The 21709-nt window shown below is 36.9% G+C and overlaps 1 protein-coding gene across 1 annotated transcript in view; it reads right to left on the bottom strand.

The window, feature by feature from the left end:
• The window catches only part of RYR2 (ryanodine receptor 2), a 526329-nt gene that overhangs the window by 416207 nt on the left and 88413 nt on the right, over nucleotides 1-21709 (bottom strand). The window contains exons 4-7 of the mRNA XM_029919427.1: nucleotides 21551-21571; nucleotides 12669-12683; nucleotides 5398-5472; nucleotides 1598-1676 (exon numbers count right to left, since the gene is read on the bottom strand). Of these exons, the coding sequence (XP_029775287.1) occupies nucleotides 1598-1676; nucleotides 5398-5472; nucleotides 12669-12683; nucleotides 21551-21571 (190 nt within the window). The remainder of the gene's footprint in view (nucleotides 1-1597; nucleotides 1677-5397; nucleotides 5473-12668; nucleotides 12684-21550; nucleotides 21572-21709) is intronic.

Here is a 21709-nt window from a genome sequence, read left to right as displayed (position 1 = left end):
AGTACAGCATGAAGGGATCAGACGTAGACTGAGGGACTGCCTTGTTTTATTGTTTTGGCTATTATATAATCATCTCAGTGCATGAAAACAAATTCTAGATCATGCATGTCTTTTACGCCTTTTGAGAGAGAGAGAGAACTGAAGACTTTTTCATTTCACTGTTGCTGACGTAAATTAAAATGAGGAAATTTTTCAAAACCAGCAAAAATGCAGAGAAATGACCAAGCTTCTATAAGATGAAATATAAATCAAAACAATATTCATCATTTTGGTGCTTGGCATTCTGGAATCTGTCCTGCATGGTGGTGTGTTAGCCTGTGAGCAGTTAATTAGGTTACTGAATATTTAATTTTATCCGCTGGTTGTCTGTAAAAAATTTAGAACATGGTAAAGTATTTTATTTTTTAAACTTTATTTATTTGAGGGGGAGGAGGGCAGAGAGATAGGGAAAGAAAGAATCCCAAGCAGGTTCCACTCTGTTTGCATAGAGCCCAAAGTGGGGCTTGAACCCACAAACCGTGAGATCATGACCGGAGCTGAAATCAAGAGTCAGCGGTTTCAGTGACTGAGCCACCCAGGCGCCCCTGAGAAATTATTTTTAAAAGTAGGAAAAGGGGAGAAGTATGAGGGGACAGCCTGATCCCTCCCCTGAAAAGAACTATTTAATCTGAGTTGGTCTGCTTCCCTTCTTCGTTTTCTACTTGGTCTTTATTTTTATTTTTAATTTCAATTTTTCATTTAATTCCATAATTTTAATTTATTTTTTATTTTAATTTATTTTTTGTATTTTTAGTACATGCTCATTGCAAAAGATAAAATAACCAAGTTGTACAGAGCCGTAGGAAGGGTCAAGTCCTCACAGCACAGAGAACAGAAACACAAATAAGAGTCTATGTTCTCCTATTTTGATTCTCTCCAAGGGTAAATTGTGTTAATGTTTGCATTTTCTGTTTCAAAATGTAAAAATATACGTGTATTCAGACAGATACGTAGCCCTATGAATGGAGAAATGAGGCAGATTTTCATTTTTGACTTTTTTGTTGGAATCCTGACATGAAGTATGTTACATTTTTTAGACTTAAAACATAGCAAATACTCTATTTCTATCTAAATCCCTAAGAATGTTGGACGTACAGTTTGAGCATCCAGTTAATTAGGTGGGAATAACCAACCAATAGAAACAGTATACACTTCCTCCTTCTATTAAAAATTTTCCTTAGAAAGTCATTTGTTTGTTGAGGACACCTGGGTGGCTCAGTCAGTTTAGTGTTCGACTTCGGCTCGGGTCATGATCTCACAGTTCGTGAATTAGAGCCCCACGTCAGCCCCACATCAGTGCTGACAGCTCAGAGAGCATGGAGCTTGCTTCAGATTCTGTGTCTCCCTCTCTCTCTGCCCCTACCCCACTCCTGCTCTGTATTTCTCTCTCTCTCAAAAAGTGAATAAATGTTAAAAAAAAATTTTAAGTCATTTTTTTTTCCTGACTCCATCCATAAGGATGTTGATTTAATGGATCTCCATGTCTTACAACTTCTCCCAGCACAGTCCCTGCCATGCTGTCTCTGAGCACAGCCTTAATGGGGCCCAAGGTGCTCACCTGTTGTCTCCTCTTGCAAGCCAACGTCAAAGGCCAGTTTATCAGTTGATGACCGGGAGGTGGACAGACAGCATAGATACTGAAAGACACAGAATCAGTAGTTGTCACTCAATATTTACTCCTGTGAGAGTCTAATTCTGACATGTAATTTGCTATCAGTCTATCTGTCAGTCTCTTCCTTCACCTCTGGACGCTTCTATGCATGGCTCCATCATGAGGGAAAACAACAGTCATACAGCATTCATTAGGAGCAATGTTCAAAGGAGATGCAGTCTTTTTCTCCTCATGCGAAGACATAGGAAATGTGTTATTTTGGTAAAAGACAACACATAACTGGGGATATGTTTGTACATCTCACTTCATGTGATATTCATGATCATAAGGCAAAGTACAACCTGATCTGACAAAAATCATTCTCCCAAACAGAAATTAAAAAACTATTCACCCTCATCTTCTAGCTCTGTTTTAATTTTTAAATTTTTAACTCTCAGGGCTCCTGGGTGGCTCAGTCAGTTGAGCATCTGACTCTGGCTCAAGTCATGATCTCACGGTTCATTAGTTCGGGCTCTGTGCTGACAGCTCAGAGCCCAGAGCCTGCTTCAGATTCTGTGTCTCCTTCTCTCCCTGCCTTTCCCTGACTCTGTCTCTCCCAATAAATAAATAAACAAAGAAATGGACACTAAAACTTAAAAAAGTAAAATAAAATTTTAACTCTGTGAAATTCACCTGGGAGTTATTTTGGTGTGCAGTACTGTCACCTCACTGAGTGCAACAGTCACCTCACTGAAGTGAGGGTCTATCATGTGTGCATCTGTATGTTTCCCTATGAGTAACTGAACTCTTGCAACATCATCATCTCCATCCATCTCCCCTCCTCCTTAAGTTTCCCTAACTGTATATTCTAGAACATAAAGTTTAGCATAATTTTTTAGTGCACCTCCCTGAACACCACCACCAACCTCAAAAACCTTGCTAACTGGTGTAAGAATGACGACACAGGGATGAACGTAGTAGAAGGTCAAGACCACTCTCATCTACACATAACAAGTGCACTGGCAGCAAGAATAGGAGCCCTGGGAAGAGTCGTCACAGATGATTCCGGGGAGTGAGCAAGTCCAGACCTCCCAGAGTCACCGAACAAATAAGGCAAAGCCTAGAAAAGTCCTTCTATGAAATAGAATCCATCCACCGCAGTGGGTGTCCGTGACTGTGAGGAGGCAGGAGTGAACCAATCCAGACAGATGTGCTGACACATTAAGTAGAAGTCAGTGCCATGGAGATGGAAAATAAAATTAACATGGAGATTCTAGTTCTGTCCTTTGACAACAAAACACTGACTCCCAAAGTTATAGAAAATGTGCTCCAAGAGTCCACAAAAATGTTGAGCCAGTCTAAGAGTGTGAGTCTTACCTTGAGAAAGGCTGCCCATGGTGATACCTGAGGTTTATACTTTAGCTCTAAACATATTAAGTGTCATCCTTTATCTTATTAAACTCTTCTGGTACATTCTGCAATAATACTACAGTACTAGGTATTATAAATATTACCATACTTTCTCTCTTCCAATAATATTCACAGCAACTTTGAAGTAGGTAATATAATTATTCCACTAAATGTTCATTAAGTTCCATGAGGAGAAGGACTTGTTCACTACTATATCCAACACCTAAAATAGTACCTAAAACACTTGACAAAGTGAGTCTGAATCCAGACTGACTAATCAAGTTCAGACTCCTAACCCACTATATATAGAAAACAGTTTTCTTTTTTTTTTAATTTTTATTTTAGAGAGAGACAGAGAGCTTGTGAGCAGGGGGAGAGAGGCAGAGAGAGGAGGAGAGCGGTAGAGGGAGGGAGGGAGTAGGAGAGGAAGAGGGAGAGGGAGAGGGAGGGAGAGAATCTTAAGGCTTCACATTCAGCATGGAGCCCAAAGCAGGGCACAATCCCACAACCCTGAAAAGATGGCCTGAGTTGAAATCAAGAGTTGGACGCTCAACCCATTGAGCCAACCAGGTACCCCAAAAGTAGTTTTCTTAAAACAAACCCTCACATTTATTACTTAACACAGTTTTTGTGTTTTGATTGCTATTGGAAATAGAATTATTTCTATGAAGTTTTCATGCATGAATGTTGTATGCAAACAGGTTACATTATGTATTTATCTAGTATCTAGCCACTTTACTAGAACATTTTCTTAAATTTAATTTTTATATTGCTGTGTCAGCCAAGAGATCCAGAACAATGTTAGTATAGTTTAGGTTTTGTTTAATTATTTGTTTGACTTGGTTTGGTCAAGAATCACCTTAGTGTTTGACAATAAAGTGGATGTTGGTTACTGAATTGACATTTATATTTTATTACCAAGAAATTAATCATCAATGCTTAGCTTTTATGAGAAATGGGTGTCAAATTTTATTAAAAACCTTTTTCAATACCTGTTAAGATGATCACAAATTTTGTTATCTGGCCTATTTACATGTTATAGCACACTAATAGAAATGATATTAAGTCATCATTAAAATGATATCTACAGTTTTCCTACACTTCTCCTCCAAAACTTTTGAATTCCACTCACCACAGCTTTAAGTCAAATTTTAATACAGGTATTCATGAATAAGACTCACAATTTTTTTAAGTTTATTTTGAGAGAGAGAACAAAAGAAAGAGCATGAGCAGAGGAGGGGCAGAGAGAGGGAGAGAGAGAATCCTAAGAAGGTTCTGTGCTGTCAGTGCAGGGCTTGAACACAATGAACTTGGAGATCATGGCCTGAGCCAAAACCAAGAGTCAGACACTTAACCAACTAAGCCACCCACCAAATGCCCTGACTGACAATTTTTTATGTTTTGGGGTACTGATACTGAAGCTATGCTTGGTCACCTGTTCTGGAATGATTTACAGACTATCAGAATTATGTAAATCTCTGAAAGAGATTTCCTTCCTGAAAGAAATAATTAATTTCATTATACTTCTAAATGTTGGACCATCATGTATTCATGAAAATTATATTGATGAAGAGTTTAAATAATATGGAAAATGCTTATGCTACCATAATATGTTTTAAAAAGTCAGGATATAAATTTGGTTATGGAGAAAGATCTCAATTATGTAAAAAATTCTTAAGAACAGAAAAGATTACAATTTTTTAGAAGTCCCCACACATTCTTCTCCCATAACATGATCATGAATTGTGTCATCTGTAATTTCCAAATCTTATAAAATAAATATGTATTGCTTTCATAACTTAATAAATCTTTTACAAGAATAGAATAAAACTTTGATGCATTTTACAAAATATATAAAATAATAACATGTATTATATAACATAATACATAGAAGCACAAAAATATGTACCTAGACAGATGGATATGTATATGGGTATCTATACCTCTATAGATAAAACTGTGAATATAGATTTTTTTATCTTTCAGTAATTTTCTAACAAATGAACTTTTTAATTTCTTTAGTTATATAATTTCATTTTCTAATAAATGAATTGTTTAAAACAAAGTCAGAAATGAAAATATTTATTTGATGCCTACACCCACTCCTCTTAAAACCAGTCTATCAAAAATTAAGATACTAAAAAACAGGAGTCATAAATTATAGAACTGAAGGACTTTAGATCATCTAAGCTAACTTTCATTTTAGAAATGAGAAAAATTAAACAAGTTACAAAGGTATTAAAGAATTCATACACCCCAATTTATTAATACCATCACTGAAATGCTATTACCAACATTTCCTACTGATGTGTGTCTAAAGGGACCCTGTAAGAGATGAAATCAAAATGCCTACTCACCATGCCACTATAGGAGTGGCGTAGCAGTATGGCGTGTCCATACAGGAGTGTTCGGTGACCACCACCTTGAGCAGTCTACATAGAAGAAAGGGTCGATATAAGAAAAGAAAAGTGTAAACTTAATTACATCAATAAAATATTCTCTTGCCATCAAGGAAACACTTAATAGAAAGGAATAAAGTTAAAGTAAGCAAAGTGCTGTGGAAAGAACATTTAAATTGGGATAAGGCTACCAAGAAAATCTCTCCTGAGAATCTGACAGTTGATCTACTTCTTGAAGATTGAACTTGATTTTGTTAAGTACTTATCATAATTTGTAATTACCTACTCGTAGTTATTTATTGTCTCTATTTCCATTACGTTGTGAACTGCCCTGGTGGGGACTATGGTACCTTAGTCACCACTGTACCCAGGTTCCTGGCAAAATGATTGGCACACAGTGAGGACTAAATAAATATCTGTGCAATGAATGAGACTTCCTAAAGCACACAATGGATCAAGTCATCTACAGGTTTGAAATTGTTTCATGCCTTCCAACTGTTTTTTAAAAAGGGTCCAATTTTTAAAATATGAAATAAAGAAATGCGTCTCAAATTTCAGCATGCTTACAAATCACTGGGAGAGCTTATTAGGATAAAGAGTGATGATACTGACTTATGTATACTTTAAGAAGTCAAGAGAATACATTTTTTTTAAAGTTTATTTACTTTGAGAAAGAGATAGAATGTGCACGAGTAGAGGAGGGGTAGAGAGAGAACCCAAAGCAAGCTCCATGCTGTCAGTGCAGAGTCCATTGTGGGGTTCGATCTCATGAACCATTAGATTATGGCTTGAGCCAAGATCAAGAGTTGAATGATTAACCAACTGAGCCACTCAGGTGCCCCAATAAAGTACATTAATGTATTATACCACTATACCTCTTTTCATTCAAAAAATACCCCCTTCCTACTGTTCCATATAATTCCTTAGGATAATGTTTTTTTTACATGTTAAGTTCAAAAGACCTCAGAACCATTCTTAAAACAGGTTTTCAAAGGCATTCAAATAAGAAAACCTGCTTTAAAAAAAAAAAGGAGAATCACTTTTTTCATGTACTGAGAGGGAAAGGCGAAAATCTACTTTGCAAAATCATACTCCTTTTCAAAATGAGGCACTCTTTGAAAAGGATTCATTTTTTTTTAAATAATATGTTTGATTCAGTGTAGCCATGAGCAGTTTTATTCATCTTGTCCGATGTGGACCACTTTGATAGGAACTTACATTTTCATACCAGATATAGGTTTCCAAGCCAAAAAATACACCTAAACTTGAGGAACACTTGACAGTCATACCAATCAAAATAATAATTTATTTTTTAAATGAAGGAAATGGCCTTAGATTTAACCCAAAAGTGGCAAATGATGCTTTTACTCTAATGCTTTGCTTTAGTTCACTTATACATAATATATACACACACGTACATGTACACACACACATATATGTAAATGTTCAAACTGGGTAAGTTAAAGGAGACATTCCAATTATAGATTTTATACTATAGATTTCCTCACCACTTAAATACAAATTTATGCTGCAGATTGTTTTAATAGAACTCCTGAAAAAGTATGCAAATAACCTGTCTGTCGAGGGCTGCCAAGTTTTCTGTCTGCCTCAGGCAAGGATTATCACTCCGTTGAGTGAGCCAGTAAACAAGATTTGCATCTGGAGGCTGGAGATTGCCATTTCCTGGTCAAAATAACTTTTGGCGACTGTCTTGCTGAGCTAGATGCAAGTGGCCAAGGCACACAAAAGATGAAAACCGTATTCAGTGTTAGTTCTCCATCCCCCAAGATTGCTGAGGCAAAGTCGGGGCGCTTCTTTGATATGCATCCGACTCTGTAGCCTGCCTAGGTCAGCTTGCCTTGTCTTCCCCCCCTGAAGACTATATAAAGAACAGTTCTTTGAATGAACGCTCTCTTTCGCCTGATGGGAGAACCGTGAGTTCTGTCTTTACTCTCTGCGTCTCCCTCTCCTGCCCCTTTTTCTCTCCCTGCCAGTCGGGAAGGACTAAACAGTCGTCTGGGAGGAGCGGCCCAGGCCATCGGGTTGCGACAATAACCCATACTAAATTAACTTTGTTAATTATGAGAGCACAGTTAACACAAAGTGAATGCAATTTCTGTCACATGGTCTGGACTACTTTTTCTCTAATATCTCATTTTATTTTTTATATTTATTTACATTCAACAAGCATGTATGTGAATTTGTATGAATTATGTATGTGAAATTGATTCAAAGAGGTACCTTGGTTCTTTTCTGTGTTTTTTGATTTGGTCAGTCGTGTCAATATTTTTGTTAAATTTGGCCTGGTCCCTGCTTTAAGTCAAGTGAACATATATGTAGGGACTTCATCTGATGTTGGGAACTTCTGGTACTTCACAAAATGGCTATAACCAGTCAGTTCTAGAGTTCTTCATTCCAGACCCTATAACACTGTACCTTAGGTGGACTGTTGGATTTCCCTTGAGAATTTCAATAAGAAACAGAGCACCACTGCTGGGTAATGTATCAGGACCCTGAAACAAAGGTCCGTTTTCCCTTTAGCCTCCCAAACCTAAACCTATAAGCACTCAGCTATATAACCATATTATGCTTTGGGAATCCTGCCAGACCAACTAGGTTAAGAGTCAATCAAGCTAATGGAGCAGTAAGCTCAAGACTGGCCTTCTTTCAAGATCACACACAGGAAAACAACAATCTTAGTGGTTTTTGAAGTTAACATATTAACCATTTTTTGGATTCTGACATATGGGCAAAGTAAGCATTGATTTCAATTGTGTCAATTTAAAAAAGAAGTAGAAAATGACATTTTACATGAGACAGACAAACTTTCAGGTCACACAAATGCCATCTATACTTCAACTAGTCCTGCTAATTCTCCAGGAAGTATTACATGAAAGAAACAATCTGTCTTACATATTGGAAGTCTACTGTCTGGGAGGTACAGTACACCTGATGCCAAGGGTATCATGCATAATAAACTCATATAATATTTTCTTCAGCAATGAAAATGAATGTTTTCTCTGAAAAGTCTAATTATTCATTTACTCAACAATTATATACTGGATCCCACTTAGTTTCCTTCAAATATTTGCACACTAACAACAAAGAAAACGAGTTTATGAGTTAATTCTTCGTGGGGCACCTGGGTGTCTTAGTTAAGTGTCAGACTTCAGCTCAGGTCATGATCTCACGGTTCGTGAGTTTAAGCCCCATGTTGGGCTCCGTGCTAACAGCTCAGAGTCTGTAGTCTGCTTCAGAGTCTGTGTCTCCCTGTCTCTCTTCCCTTCCCCCCTCCCCCTCATGCTCTGTCTCTCTCTCAAAAATAAATATTAAAATATTTTCTAAAGAGTTAATTCTTTGTATGTTTCTTAATGCCTCCAACTATGGGATGGATTATTAGATCCTTTTTGTAAAAATATTACCTGGAATTTACAAGTCCTTGAAGTACATTTCCAAGTGTGACTTAGGCTATACTGTCCCTGAAAATGCAGCTGTCAGTACCTTAGCCCTGACCCTAAGGTTGGTTGGGTCTGTGATGTATTTAGTGAGCTGCTGGTCATTAGCCCTTCGTTGTCCCCCAGCAGAACCAAGATCCAGAAGTCAGCTCCCTCTAGACTACTGTGGTCTTCCATAGATGTTGAGGGTCTATGTTAAGGTACTACTGCCATTTTAGGGGGAAAAATAACAAAAACATTTAACAACTATCATTTCCCAACTCTCAGGATTTCTGATGTTGGAGAGCTAACCATCAGTTATTAAAAGCTAAAATTTGACTTTCTGAAAATATCAACTAACAATGTGTTTTCGGGGGTGCCTGGGTGGCTCAGTCAGTTAAGTGTCTGACTCTTGATTTCGGATCAGGTCATGATCCTAAGGTCATGGGATCAAGCTCCATGTCTGGCTCTACATTCAGTATGGAGATTTTCTCTCTCTCTTTCTCTCTCTCTCTCTCTCTCTCTCCCTTTACTCCTCTTCCCCCATTCAGGCTCTCTCCTCTAAAATTAAACAAAAACAGAAAAGCATGTTTTCAGCTGTGTGTGTGGGTTTGGACCCATTAACCCTGAAATGACTGACAGGGTTAATGTTCCACAATGTAAACACATGACCTCATGAGCTGTAAGTGGATAAGAGTCTAGAGGACATTCAAACAAAATCTAATCAACACTGCTGTATGTATTTTCAACCAGCCTCACCTCAAGTTTTATACAAATTATCTTAACATCAGTTTCATATTATTAGGCATTTCTATGCTTCTGGCTTGCCAGGATGTTGCTAAAGATGTCCAACTAGGGGACCCACACTGTACGTAGAAACTTTGGTGTAAATGCTTCTGTGTTTACACTTATTTAGAACAATAGGCCACCACAGGGCATGACTTATTCATCTGTTACCCTCTGTGAGAAGAGGGATAAATTGGATCACTGTAACTACATTTGAAGTATAAGGGCAGAAAAGTATAAAAAATAAAATCATAATACGAATGACTACAATAAACTGAAGAGGTTTATACACACACACAAATTACTAGCACTGTGTTTCTGCTGTTTTGGTGGGTTTTTTTCTTTTTTGGCTCTGTGTTCTTTAAATATGTGTTTGTGTTATGTATTACCTTATTATCATGTCTCTACTGTTATTACTCTTTTAACACTAATTTACTAACCATATAATACCTCAATACTTTAAATTTTCTGGTTTTCTAATTTTTTCTGTATAAAAATGCTACATTAGTAAATGTAGGACATTTATCATAATTCCAGGCCCTTATTAAGCAAAAGTTGTTTTTGTCTTAAGTCAGACTGCAGCGTTTTTCTATATCCCTCGACTGCTATGACAAAACATGCCATTTTAGAAGTAAAACAATGAAATCTTAAAGGGAATTTACTTCTGCAGGTGATACTTAACTACATTGCCAAAATGTAACACAATACACAAGAACAAGAAATTTGTATTGGAGAACTTCTTTCATTGTGCTCAAATATTTAAGCAGAGAAGCTGTTAAGTTTACATTCAAATCCTAGTAGTAAAATTTGGTAAAGGAGTTGTTCTAGGGAGAAAAATGGAACAATATCTCCATGCTTAAGCTTTTAAATCATTTGACAGTGACTTAAAAATGCAAATGTGAATGGCACAACATCAACAGGAACCATACAGAATTGTGGAGCCTGGTATTCTGGTCAACCTATGGGTCCCCAAGCAGTGGGAGACACTCACAGCCCTGCCATCTTTAATAGTGAATCACATAAGAGATTCATAAAATGATTATAATAATTAATGAGAAATCTGACTTTGGCGCAAAATAAATGTATCTGACAAAGTCAGTTGAACATTGTCGAGATGGCCATGTGGCACTGGAAGGTACCTCTGATGGGTATCTTAATCTAAAAGTCTCCTGAGGGGCCAGATCTAAGGTCTATGACAGTATTAACCAACTGCTGCACCAAGAGTAGAAATGGGCTTTCACCACAAGGAAAAATCTGTCTGGTTCTAGGAGGTTAAACAATGTCCCAAAGCAAATCATGATTGGAAGGTGAAAGCTAAAGAAAACTCAGCATCATTTCCCTTTTAAGTGGCTTAAGTTACTATAACTTCAGGCATATACCCTCTGCTTAGTCAGATTCTAACCTTTCTGGACCATCTGCTTCTGGCTTTGCAGTTAAAGGGGATTAGACCCTAGTTAAATTATTCCAGGTATGCTACCTGGTTTAAATTGATTCTACATCGTCTTTATTTTTTTTTTAATTTAAATTTTAGGTAGTTAACACGCCGTGCAATATTGGTTTCAGAAGTAGAACTCATCACGACTCATCTCCCACACACAGTGCTCACCACAAGTGCCCTTTTCAATGCTACATTATCTTTCTCTTTGCACGGAGTTTTCTATGAACCTGCTCTCATGAAAAAGCTTGAAAGAGAAGTTTCAGGGAATTATTCCAAGGGGAAGTAGATATGGAATTGGATAAGAGATGGATATGATAAAATGGCAAGATGATAAAAGTAGTAGAGTAAATGCAGATTTGGCAAGAAAAACAATGTTCAAGCCCCATTTCATTTGTCATGTATTCATATCTGCAAGGAGAGAACATACTCATGTTTTGCTGCTATTTATACCATTTTCCCAACTAAAGTGCTTGTTTCATGATGTTTAATTAAGTGGTTAATGTCCTCTTTCCCCAATGTTAAGGTTATAATAGTATCTTCTGTTATTTGAAATTTTGGAAAATATTTTGTGTCCTTGTTGATAGGTGGCTACAAAGACGTTATCTGCTCTGTCACCCATTCAAACTGTCCAGTTGTGGGGACCCCACAACACGTTTGGTACAGAGTTTTGGAAAATATGAATGACAGGCTTAGCTGTGTAACTCAATAGACTCAAAAGACACTCAACAGACTCTATAGACTCAATAGACAAAATAGTCAATGGACATTGTGCCTCCTTTTCTTCCATGCAACTTTTTAAATCTACATCGAGAATTTGGATTGAACAGGTTTCATAGTTTGTACCTTTTGAAATGACATTCTTTTGAATTTTTAAATTATATTAAGCCTTTGCTAAGTGAATACAATAAATTTCCCTATACATTGTTTCTTGGGTTTTAGAATAAAAAAATTAAATTTTGTGAATGTTTTATGAGAAAATATGGTAGGTAGGTACATAAAAATGAAATGAAAAACTTCTGGTTTATGTCTCAAAAGAATGACATTCTTTTCTTCTTCTTCTTCATATTTCCTTCAACGACATCTCCTTGTATTTTACTCTCCTCTTTCAGCATGTCTTTTAAAATCTTTCCATTTTTGTAATTTGGTGAAGCAATGAAAAGGGGTTAAATTATTTTCACTTCTCCTGGAGCAGATAATTAGATAGTAGCTTCTTAGTGCCTCTTCTAATTTCCCAGAATATAAATTTCCTATTGTATTCAAGCAAGACAGCTTTAAAAGCAAAACAGCCAATAATCCTCAGAGTGAAAATTCTACATGGCAAGCTATTAAACAAAAAAAGTTTTGATAGAAAAGTTAATGTTACAATATGACCCAAAACGTCAAATGTTGTTTCATCAAAATGTCAAATTTAAATGATTTATTTAAATATACAAGTTCCAACGTTTGATTTAATATTTAAAAACTTGAATGTGTGAAGAAAAGTGCAGTGAATTAAAAAATAAAGAAATACATGTCACCAAATTTAAAACGCATAATGTATTACATATAGACCAGATGATCCAACGTCTTACCTTCATCATGAATTTCTGTAGGGGCAGAAGGAAAAGAGAGAAAATATTATACAATTTTTCAAAGACTATTAAAAACATCTCTTATTTATAAAGATTCCACTGTTCAAAATAGAGTTATGTGAACAATAAAAAAAAACACCACACTGGCTGTGGTATCACAAGAAAACTTAGTATCAACTACATGCTAGAGAAAAGCTTTAGCAGGCAAAACTCTCTTTGAAATGGTCTTTCTATCAGTTTTTCCTATTTCTATGAAAACATGCTGCTCAAGTTTAATGCACGATTCAATTTTAACAAAGACTCTGAGCACCACAAGAACCAAAGGTATAATCTCAAAATGATACTCCAAAAATGCTCTATAAAACCTTGATTTCATCTCTTGCATAAAAATGCAGTGATATAAAATAGCAACCCAACAAAGTTTAGTTAAAGTAGTGGATTAGAAACAGGTAAGGTGTCTTGTAAATTAAGATGCTGTGATAAGCTGTTTATACCTCATGCAAAATAACAATAAGCAGGTTCTAGACACTACGTATTCTGAGATGTGTATTTGACATAAAAACACAAAAACTTTTCTCTTTTTCCCTTTAAATGATAATCTCTTCTCATGTTTTTGAATATATTAGAATAGCTCATTTTGTTGCTGCAAAACATAATTTGTACATGTATTTCTTCATTTTTATTTAGACCCATAAAGTTTGACTTCCTCCTCTTAGAAGAGGTTCATGTATGAAAAAGGCTAAGGAGGAAAAATGATACTATATGTCCAAACTTAGGGTTAAATTTAGTTGCCATGGTGTTTAAGTCCTACAGAGAAGATACACATGTTCACGTTCCTTTTAAAGAAAATAGCAAGGGGAAGTTATCTAACATAATATTTGTAAAGGTTATCTTCCTGAAACATACATGCAGAGTAATTTTATGTTACTGAAAGGCAACTATACTGTGAGAGGGATTTTTTTTTCATTTTTAGTATTTTACTTTTCAACAGTTATTTAAGTAATCTGTACACCCAAAGTGGGGCTCAAACTCAAAACCCTGATGAAGAGTTGTATGCTCTTCTGACTCAGTCAGCCAGCACTGCTTTAATATCAAAAATCTAAGGAAAATGAGTTAAGAACCATTTCATTCTTATCTTGAAAAATACAGGCTGTTTTGTAAGTGATATCAATGGTAAACGACACCAGAAAACTTATTTTTCCATGATGAAATTGGCCAATCATATCCTATTATGAGATCTCTAGTGATGTAAATATCACTAGATGAGGAATTAGGAAAAATCTTTTTTAAAGCCTTAATTCAAAGAAAAACAAAATTCCAAACTTTTGGTACAGATCATAGTTTATAACAGATACTTTATTCATGAGTTGTTTTGTTTTGTTTTTTAATTGAGCTTGGTTTTGGAGATTTTTCCTTGAGAATTGCTCTTGGTCTGATTTTCTGTTTTCTAGATTAAACTACTTCTGAACTGTAGTAAATAGAGAAAAGACTGGTCAGGAAAGTCCGAGCAGTGGGCTGCTATTTACCATTTCTAAGTAATGTCTAACTACAAGAAGGGTGAGTCACAGGGGAGAGTAATCCAGATATACGATAAAAGAGAACAAATACTGAAAATTAGCAAAGGCCAAAATATCCATCTGCAGAATGAGAAAGAACAGTCATGTAACAGACACACTTTATCAAAAGATAATCAAAAACACAAAAGACTACTTGTGGCATTACTGACATTAACCTTTTGTGCAAACCACTGGATGGTCCATTTGGTTTAAATGCTACTGATAACAAAGTGATAACATTATGAGAAATCCAAAGGGGATCATTCAAGAGTCAAAAAGAAAGCAAGATAAATTAAAACAAAAAAGGACAAATACCTTATTCTAATTTCAGTATAAACATTGTTTCGATATGATAAAAAGCAACAGAAAAAGAGTAACAAAAATCCTTTAAAAAGTGCTGACACGATAAAAAGAAGAAACTGATGCATAAAGATGAATATTGACGAGAACAGGCTTGATTTAGGTTAGAGAGTATCACCTTATGCCTACACTTTACTGAAAGAATTATTTATTTCCCTCCTGCAAAGGTCATTAGATAAAAGCTAAAATTCTCTTAGACAAGATACAGAAATAGAGGACTATAAACACAGTAAGAGTCCAGGCACCAATGCGGATTGACACGGCTTTCTGTCCTGGAAGAAACTGGTGGAGAATGAAACACAAAGGGGGAGAGTTCAGTTCTTTAGGGTAAAGTGGCAGTAACCCAGTATTTCAGGGTTAGTGTAATTACTTCCAAATTGGTAGGTCAGATGAAACTTTAAATGTGAGCAAGAGTTGGAGGCATAACCCTCATTGTGCTACATTAATATGAACCAGAAAGAGAACTAGATATCCTTATGCTGTCACTCAAAGTTAGATGGTCCTGGGGATCCAATAGATGGCAAACAGAAGCAGAATAGTCTTTTTGGTCTATAAGTTGATGTAATTTGATCTAGCACAGCTGAAAGATCTGAGGGCTTTTCTTAGCATATGCGAATGATTACGATTAGGAAAACAAATAGAATAGCAATACTCCATTAGGAAAATTACAATCAAACACTGGACATCAAGAGAATGCATAATTACATTCAATCTGTTGCTGGTATAAAGAAAGAAACAATGATTTGGGTGACCTAAAATACTCCTCTACCATAACCAGGCCTTTCAGTTCAACTTTGAATTTTATAAACTGTTATTTCAGGGGCACCCAGGTGGCTCAGGTGGTTAAGCGTCTGACTTCAGCTCAGGTCATGATCTCACAGTTTGTGAGTTCAAGCCCATCATTGGACTCTGTGTTGACCGTTCAGAGCCTGGAGTCTGCTTCAGATCCTATGTCTCCCTCTCTTCCCCTCCTCTACTTGTGTTTCTCTCTCTCTCTCTCTCTCTAAAATAAACACTAAAAATTTTTTTACTAAAATAAACTATTATTTCAGTTTTATGAAATGACAATTTTAAAAATGTAATACTTCTATATATGGACATTTCTTATAAGTTTTAAAAGAAACTTTACTGAAATAATCTTCTCAAAAATTATATAGATAGGGAATTAGCACAAAATAAGTATTTGGGGACTTGTAACTAAAAAGAACTATCTAATCTGACAGTCTGAAAGACTAGGGCAAAATTTCGATACAGGAGGTCCTTTTAAAGTGAAGTTTCCATTGAGAGCAGGAAATGTCCTACCCTTCACACAGGCTAACCATTGAATTTCACCTCTTTTGTCATGTTTTCTCTCCATGTATCAAGATGCCCCAACTGGCAAGCTCTACTTTGAAAGTGGGGATACCTCTGGTAAATTTCATTATGTTGAAAAAAGAAAGTTATTTCACCAGCAAAGACTTGAGGTTATTGATGACTATCTGTTTAACTGAAGTATAACTAATAAAACTGCAATGTGTCATTAGTTTCAGGTGTACAGAATATTGATTCACCAGTGAGTACATTACATAAAGCTCCCTACCGTTAAGTGCAGTCACCACACGTTATTACAATATTATTGACTATATACCCTATGCTGTACTTTTCATCTTGGTGACTTATTTTATAACTAGAACTGTGTACTTCTTAATCCCCTTCACCTAGTTTGACCATACCCCCCACCCCACATTCCCTCTGGCAACCACTATTTTGCTCTCTGTATAAGTCTCTTTCTGGTTTTTTTTTTTTGTTTCTTTATTTGTTGTTTTTTAGATTCCACATGTAAGTGAAATGATATGGTATTTATCTTTCTCTGAGTTCACTGATCATAATACCCTCTAGGTCCATGCGTGTTGGTGGCTATTTTAAATTAATAATATTCCCAACATATTTCAGGGAACGAAAGAAGTTTAAGAGAAACAACTCCAAGGTCCAAGTGTAGATCAATATATACTATCGAATAGGATATATGTATGTATATTTATAATAACAAAATGCTCAACTATTTCTCTTATGTTAAAAATACTGTATATAAATGCTTAACTTCCTAAGGATTCTCCAGTGAAAATATCCAAGGCTGAACTGACTGACAGACATGTTGATTGCAGGCCCAGTGAGCATCTAAAAGGGGCTTGGCTTTCACTACCATTAAAGAGGAATGATACCCAGAATCATTGAGCCCATGGTTATGGACTCTCATTGCTCATATTTTACCAATTTTTTTAATATTTATTATTCTGACAAATTTTTTAATATTTATTATTCTGATAGACAGAGTGGGAGTGGGAAAGGGGCAGAGAGAGACACACACACAGAACCCGAAGCAAGCTCCAGGCTCTGAGCTGTCAGCACAGACCCCGAAGTGGGACTTGAACTCATAGACCATGAGATCATGACCTGAGCTGAAGTCGTACGCTTACCTGACTAAACTACCCTGGCACCCCTCTCATTGCTCATATTAATGACTACCTAGTTACAGGTGCATGCTGGTATCTTTTAAATAATTTACTATATTTTGGGAGCAGATTGATCATATAACTGTTGTCATTTTCAACCTATTGACAATTCTCTACAGGGTTTTAATGGACTGCCTTTTCTTTTGAGTGTAATGAATTTGAAAATATATATGTGTGTGTGATTATCCAGTTCTTCTTTTGAAGGGTAAAGGAAAATAAATGCTTCTGATAAGCTACCATAAATCCTCCCATTTTGGCTCTCTGACACAGGTTTATAAATAAATCACTAAGCTTCATGAACACCTAAAATATGAAGTAAAAAAGCCATTTAAGGCTTCCCTCTTTCATAGCTTGTCTCATGAAAAAAAATTTCTCTGAATCAAAACTAACAAATTTATCTCTACACAGAATATATGGATCATAATGACCCAAAGATACATAAAGCTTCACCTATACTCATACCACCACCTACATATAAAAATTTTTGTATTTGGGGATCCTGACTTCAGCTCAGGTCATGATCTCACAGTTCATGGGTTCAAGCCCCGCGTTACGCTCTGTACTGACAGCTCAGATCCTGGAGCCTAATTCAGATTGTGTGTGTGTGTGTATGTCTCTCTGTCTCTCCCCTGCTTATACTCTATCTCTCTCAAAAATGAATAAATGTTAAAAAATTTTTTAATTCTGTATATCAAAATATAGAAGATTCTTTTTTTCCAAACCATTTCAAACACATAGAAACCTTGATAACTTGAAAGCATTTCACAGACCCTTACATAACAGTACATGCATATGAAAACACATTATTTTTTTAAACTGCTACTGACTTAAGGAACTGAAAGAATTTTGTATCTTAACAATTACAACAGTATCAATGTATTCTTGAAAAGAGCAAGTATACATATGAGACTTCATTCAGTCTATAGACAATGCTTCACATCTCACAACATCACAATCTTTTCCATCCCTTCTCCCCAGCTCCACCCATGACCTGCAACCCCAGGGCCCATGTTAGAAGCCAATGCTATGGGTTAGGGATGCCAGAAGGCTGGGGTGGAGTAGGTGGAAGTAACAGGCAATCAATCACTGGTTAATCCAGGCCTCACTAACGTTATTCTTCCTTCATGTACAAAGAGCAACATTTGATTACTCAATGGGCTTATGATTAAATGCAAAATACTCAAAGATGCTCAAAGAGACACTGGGAAACAAGTGGAGAGAGGAAGGGAGGGAGATGTGGAGGAAGAGACTGATTAAGGCTGATTGACTGACCTTTGATGAAGCCATCCAGAATTATGCTTTCAGAAAATTCACAAAGAAGCCATTTGAATTTCCATATATATGTAAATTTTACAAGGCTCCTAAAGGTCTTCATCTGAGGGCTGTTAAATGCACCGTGTAGTTAAGCAAATATAACTGTTAAAATTGGACACCTGCCTCAGCACACAGCGATGGCAAACAGTACCACATTCCAGACTACACCGTTATACCCCCAAAGGGGGCGGCTGAAAATCCACTTGCTGCTTTGGCTGATCCTCAGCTCTGGTCTTCTAGAAGCGATCAGGAGCAAAGGGATGGTTTCTGGAAGGGAGGTTTGGGGAGTTTCTGAGCCCTGATCTCACCCACCCAAGCCTGCCCTCCCCTCAAGCCTAGAAGAGAGTGGCTTCAGGGACACCTGTTTCCTTAGGAAGTGAGACACAAGAGACCAGTGTCTGATTGTGCTTGAAGGCCAAGACGAAGAGACGGGCCAGATAGGCTGTGGCAGCAGAGTGCAGGGAGGAGGCTCACTGCCAACAGACAGACTGGCTGCCCTGGAAAGAGCCAGCCAGGGGATGTCCATAATGCTCCCAAGAGGCCTTGGGACAAGGCAGTCATCACCACTGACCAGCAGGAGGATCACTGGCTGCAGCAAGGAACCACAGGTCAGGTTTCTGGTGACAGGCATTCCCCAGAAATCCCTCCCCCACCTTAACACCTGACAAGTCCAATGCAGGGCCCTGTTATCAAGAAAGACTTCCTGCTCGGGGCACGTGGCTCAGTCAGGTAAGCAGTTAAGCATCAGACTTTGGCTCAGATCATGAGCTCATGGTTCATGTGTTCGAGCCCTGCTTCGGGTTCTGTGCTGACAGCTCAGAACTTGGAGCCTGCTTTGGATTCTGTGTCTCCCTCTCTGCCCCTATCTTGCTCCCATTCTGTCTGTCTCTCTCTCTCTCAAAAATAAATAAACATTAAAAAATATTTCATTTTAAAAGAAGGACTTCCTTCCAACTTCCATCTTCTCCCCTCTTTTCGCTGCACGTGACAGGGGCAGGAGCACTGGGCAATGGGCAGAGGTGTGAGGAACCCAGCAGTGTGAAGGGAGAGGTGTTTCCAGGGTCCCCGCCTGGGGTGGCCTGAGCTCCAATACAGATTAACGTACATTAGCTTCAGACTCCTCTATCATACAGAAGATTGCACGATATGATTACCAAAATGAGACTTTTGTGACTTGAAATGACTGGGGGTGGAGGGTCTTACTGTCTGAATATAAGCAAGGTCATGGGACCCATCCTAATTTAATCAATGGGACAAAGGAGAAGAGGCCCCACAGAGCAGACAGATAGGCAGGGGGTTTAAACTGTTTTCTGTTACCCTTCAAGGTACTGGTTACACACGAATTTCAAACTTCTAACGGCAAATGCGGAAGATTTGAACTATGTGAGTCTTCGAAGAAAGAGCTCAAATCAAAATTTACCAAGTCACATACTCATAATGACTATCAGTTTCCTCAAACAAATCCAGCAGGATATTTTCATTATATGATATCTACATGGCATGGTTCAGCATCAATATTATTAGAGCAAGAAAGGACTGGTCCTAATTCTAATCCTACAGACGAGGAGGTTACAGCCGACAGATGGCCTACATAAGGTTATGAAGCTAGTTACTTGAACAACTGAACTGCATGATTTTCAGCTCAATGTTACTTCCATTTCTTTCTCAGATCCAGAAAGCAATCTTGACACTGAAGATGTACAAATAAACTTGAGAAGAATAAATTCTGAGACGTGAAACTGTTAGGAAAATAAGAGAGAGAAAAGACACATGGTGAGGCAGGTTACACAGAGGAAAGAAGGAAAATACAGACAAAGCAAAAGAGGGTTCCCATTTGTTTATGTGTTCTATTTCCAGGAGACGTGAAAGTGGCTTGACTGGTTGGTTCGAGAAAAAGTGATCTGGGAACAGCACCGAAATAGAGTGATGGAAGTAAGGGGGTACAAAAATGAGAAAAGATAGACTCAGTTCAGGATAGCTAATATTGGCAGGGAGCCACAAAAAGATGACCAGCATGTTCTTAGAAACAGGCTTTTATTCCCAAGACAGAACAGTGTAAAGCTTGGATCAGAACTCCATAGGCACAGAAGACATGAAATTTCAAAATGACAACTACAAAAAAAGTTGAACAAAATTAGTAATAGTTTAGCTATGAAGAGATAGATGATGAATTTAAATTCTTGCCAGAAATATAATATAGAAGTAGTAATTCTCAAAATTATATGGGTATCATCATCATCACAGAAATGGCAAAAAAAAAAACACAATAGCTTTTCATCAATATAAAGGAATATAGTGAGTGAGACAGAGCCAAGATTCACAAAGAGCCAAGAATATGCCCTCATTTGGGAAATATCACTGAAAGGCTACTGAAAAGGTAGCAAAATGCTAAAAAATATTAAGACTATCAAGAGAATCATATCCCAGGATCAGGAAAAATAATAAAGTTACAATGAAGCCATCAGTTAAGCCAATCTTTAAAAAGCAATATATTAAGTCACAGAGCAAAAAAAAAAAATACAAGAACAAAAATAATAATACATGCTTCACTGCGCTGCATGCTCTAGAAAACCAGTGCTGGTGAGACAATTTCTCAGAATATTCAGAGTGTTCAGGATTCTTTTTAGCATAAGAGGAAAGTGACATTCAAGTACTAACATTGCCACCTTACATGATTTGTCACAATGTTGGTCCAGACTTCACCTCCAGAATCCTGCATCTGTATCTTTCCTCATGATACTGACAATACCTTTACTTTTTAAGATTGCATTAGTACAGACAACAAACTATTTCTGTACAGGGAAAAATACAAGAATGAAGCAGGAGGACCTTCAGATTAAGTAGTTGAGATTTGTTGCATATGAGATGAACAATTCTGATTCCTGTTGATCAGAAGCATATCATAATCACAAAGCTTATAGAAAGCATATTCTTCTAGGTAGGGAGAATTTCTCAATATACCTCATTTCAGATGAAGCAAAACCAAAAGTTTTAAGGTTCTACCTAGACACCAGTAAAATATGTGTTCATTACAAGAGAGCAGTTAGTTTGAAGACTCACAGGACAAGCCACGCTAAGAAGCAAAGCAAAAAAGATTAGAGGCAACAGCAAACGTGCATTTGTTTAAACAACTTATTTGCAAATACATAGAAACACATACCCATTTTTCCACATCAACTTGCTGGGGAAAGAAAAAGCCAAAATAAATACGAGCAACCAAATAAATACCTGGCAATGTTTCAATTACTGTCATTTAAATAAACTGAAATGTGGCCCCTGCACCAAAATCTACTTCCATGTCTAATGGAAAATGAAAGTA

The sequence above is a fragment of the Suricata suricatta genome, chromosome 2 (genome assembly GCF_006229205.1).
Source record: "Suricata suricatta isolate VVHF042 chromosome 2, meerkat_22Aug2017_6uvM2_HiC, whole genome shotgun sequence".
NCBI lineage: Eukaryota > Metazoa > Chordata > Mammalia > Carnivora > Herpestidae > Suricata > Suricata suricatta.
Note: the sequence above shows the minus strand (reverse complement) of the source record. Positions and strands in the feature narration are given on the sequence as shown.